Genomic DNA, 1,698 nt, shown 5'->3' on the forward strand with positions numbered 1-1,698 from the left:
AACTTTTCCTTGCTTGTTTTTTTGTAGACCTGCCAGACAATATCCTTGTTGCAAACATCATCAATGCGAAGTCAGTAGCCTGTGCTGCAAAGGGTACTGTCAAGTGCACCAGCTGTGACAACCTGCTAGAGGCCTCACACCGCTGTTTGGACTGCCAGAGGTTCCTCTGTGTCAACTGTCATGCTGCTCACAAGCACATGCAGGTAGGGGGCACTGCTAAGCATTTGTTTTCACCCAGGCATTTTTGTTAGCTGCCCAAGATTCCAGCAGTGTTCACTACATTTTCCAAGAGGACAAATGTGACATTTGAGTTTAGATGAATTAATAGTCAACATATATTTCTTGTTCCCAGATTTTCCGCAGGCACAGAATGCAAGACATTTCTGAGTTCTTCTGCCAACAACAGGCTCAGAAGAGGCCATTGTACTGCACTAAACACCAGGGGGAGATCCTGGAACTTTTCTGTGAGACCTCAGGGATGTTGTGCTGTAGCAAATGTGTAGAGGAGAACACAACAATCCCTAGGTGATTATGGTTTCAACCTAGTTCCCATGACAACCAGGTTGAAAAACATTGACTAGATATTGACTTCCTGTCATGCAATTCATGTGTGTAAATTACATGAATGGCAAATTGTTGCTGAAGCATTTCAATCATGAAATTTAAAAGTAGTTATTCACTTGTTTTTGTACTATTTGCATCATGTAGTTTGATAATCATCGAAGAAAGGAGGTTTAACCCCCTTGATTAAAGGTACAAGCTGGACAAAACTGTAAAATCAACTTTTGGCCACATATCAGGGTTATCAACAGATGAGGAGTTTGCGTCTATCATTACAAATGTACTATCGTATAACTTGCTAGCAATTATGAAAACAGAAAGTTCCATGTCTTCCTTGCAAAATGGTAACTTCACTGGGGAAACTACCAGTAGTGTGTGTCTTTACTCATTAGTGTCTTACTTAGAGTCTTGTAAATGGTGTTACTGATTGACTTGTGAAAGTGCTGAAACAGTTCTTTTCTGCATCCCTCATTCCCTGCGTTCCCATGGTACTGTTTCAGGAATAACTACAAGTCCCCAGATGAGATAGCAGTGAGCTACAGGAAGACTCTACGCTCCAGTATCACTGGGCTGGAAAAGAAACTAAAGAGTTTGGAGGGTGAAAGGGACAGGTATGATAAACAGTGTGTTGAAATTTTAGGGGTATGTTAGAGTTGATAGGGGAGGTGAGCTTCTGCATTTATGCATAATCATATAACTTCTACAGACCTGTTGTGCTTGTTGTCATAGTTATGTGTTTTGTGGTTCCACCATGTGTTGTTGATGTGTCTGTTAAGTGTCCACAATTATAAACATTGCAGTCATAGAGTGTTTATGATGTTGAAAGTTGAGTGTTTTTCCTGTGTCCAGGTTCGACAGGGCCTTGTCACTTCTTCTGGAGAAACAGAACCGGGCAGAGGCAGAAATTGTCAGGTCTACCTCTGAGCTTATAAGCAAGGTGGGCCTGGTCTACCCTGTTGTTAGTGACTATATTGTTCCTTGTCTAGAGACTGGAGAAAGTTTCTTGGTGACATCTCGTGCAGACATGATGAGGTGTACTTTGTCTATTTGTTTTTCTGTACACTAGTTATGGTTGAGGGAAAAAAAATTAAGATGCGACAACTGTAGATCTTGAAATGACTGCAGCGGATATTTAAA

The 1,698-nt window shown here is 41.2% G+C and overlaps 1 protein-coding gene across 1 annotated transcript in view; it reads left to right on the top strand.

The window, feature by feature from the left end:
• LOC118413625 (tripartite motif-containing protein 3-like) overlaps nt 1–1,698 on the top strand; it is a 25,461-nt gene that overhangs the window by 9,810 nt on the left and 13,953 nt on the right. Inside the window, exons 6-9 of the mRNA XM_035817151.1 lie at nt 28–203; nt 353–525; nt 1,062–1,172; nt 1,411–1,498. Of these exons, the coding sequence (XP_035673044.1) occupies nt 28–203; nt 353–525; nt 1,062–1,172; nt 1,411–1,498 (548 nt within the window). The remainder of the gene's footprint in view (nt 1–27; nt 204–352; nt 526–1,061; nt 1,173–1,410; nt 1,499–1,698) is intronic.

Source organism: Branchiostoma floridae, chromosome 4 (genome assembly GCF_000003815.2).
Source record: "Branchiostoma floridae strain S238N-H82 chromosome 4, Bfl_VNyyK, whole genome shotgun sequence".
Taxonomy (NCBI): domain Eukaryota; kingdom Metazoa; phylum Chordata; class Leptocardii; order Amphioxiformes; family Branchiostomatidae; genus Branchiostoma; species Branchiostoma floridae.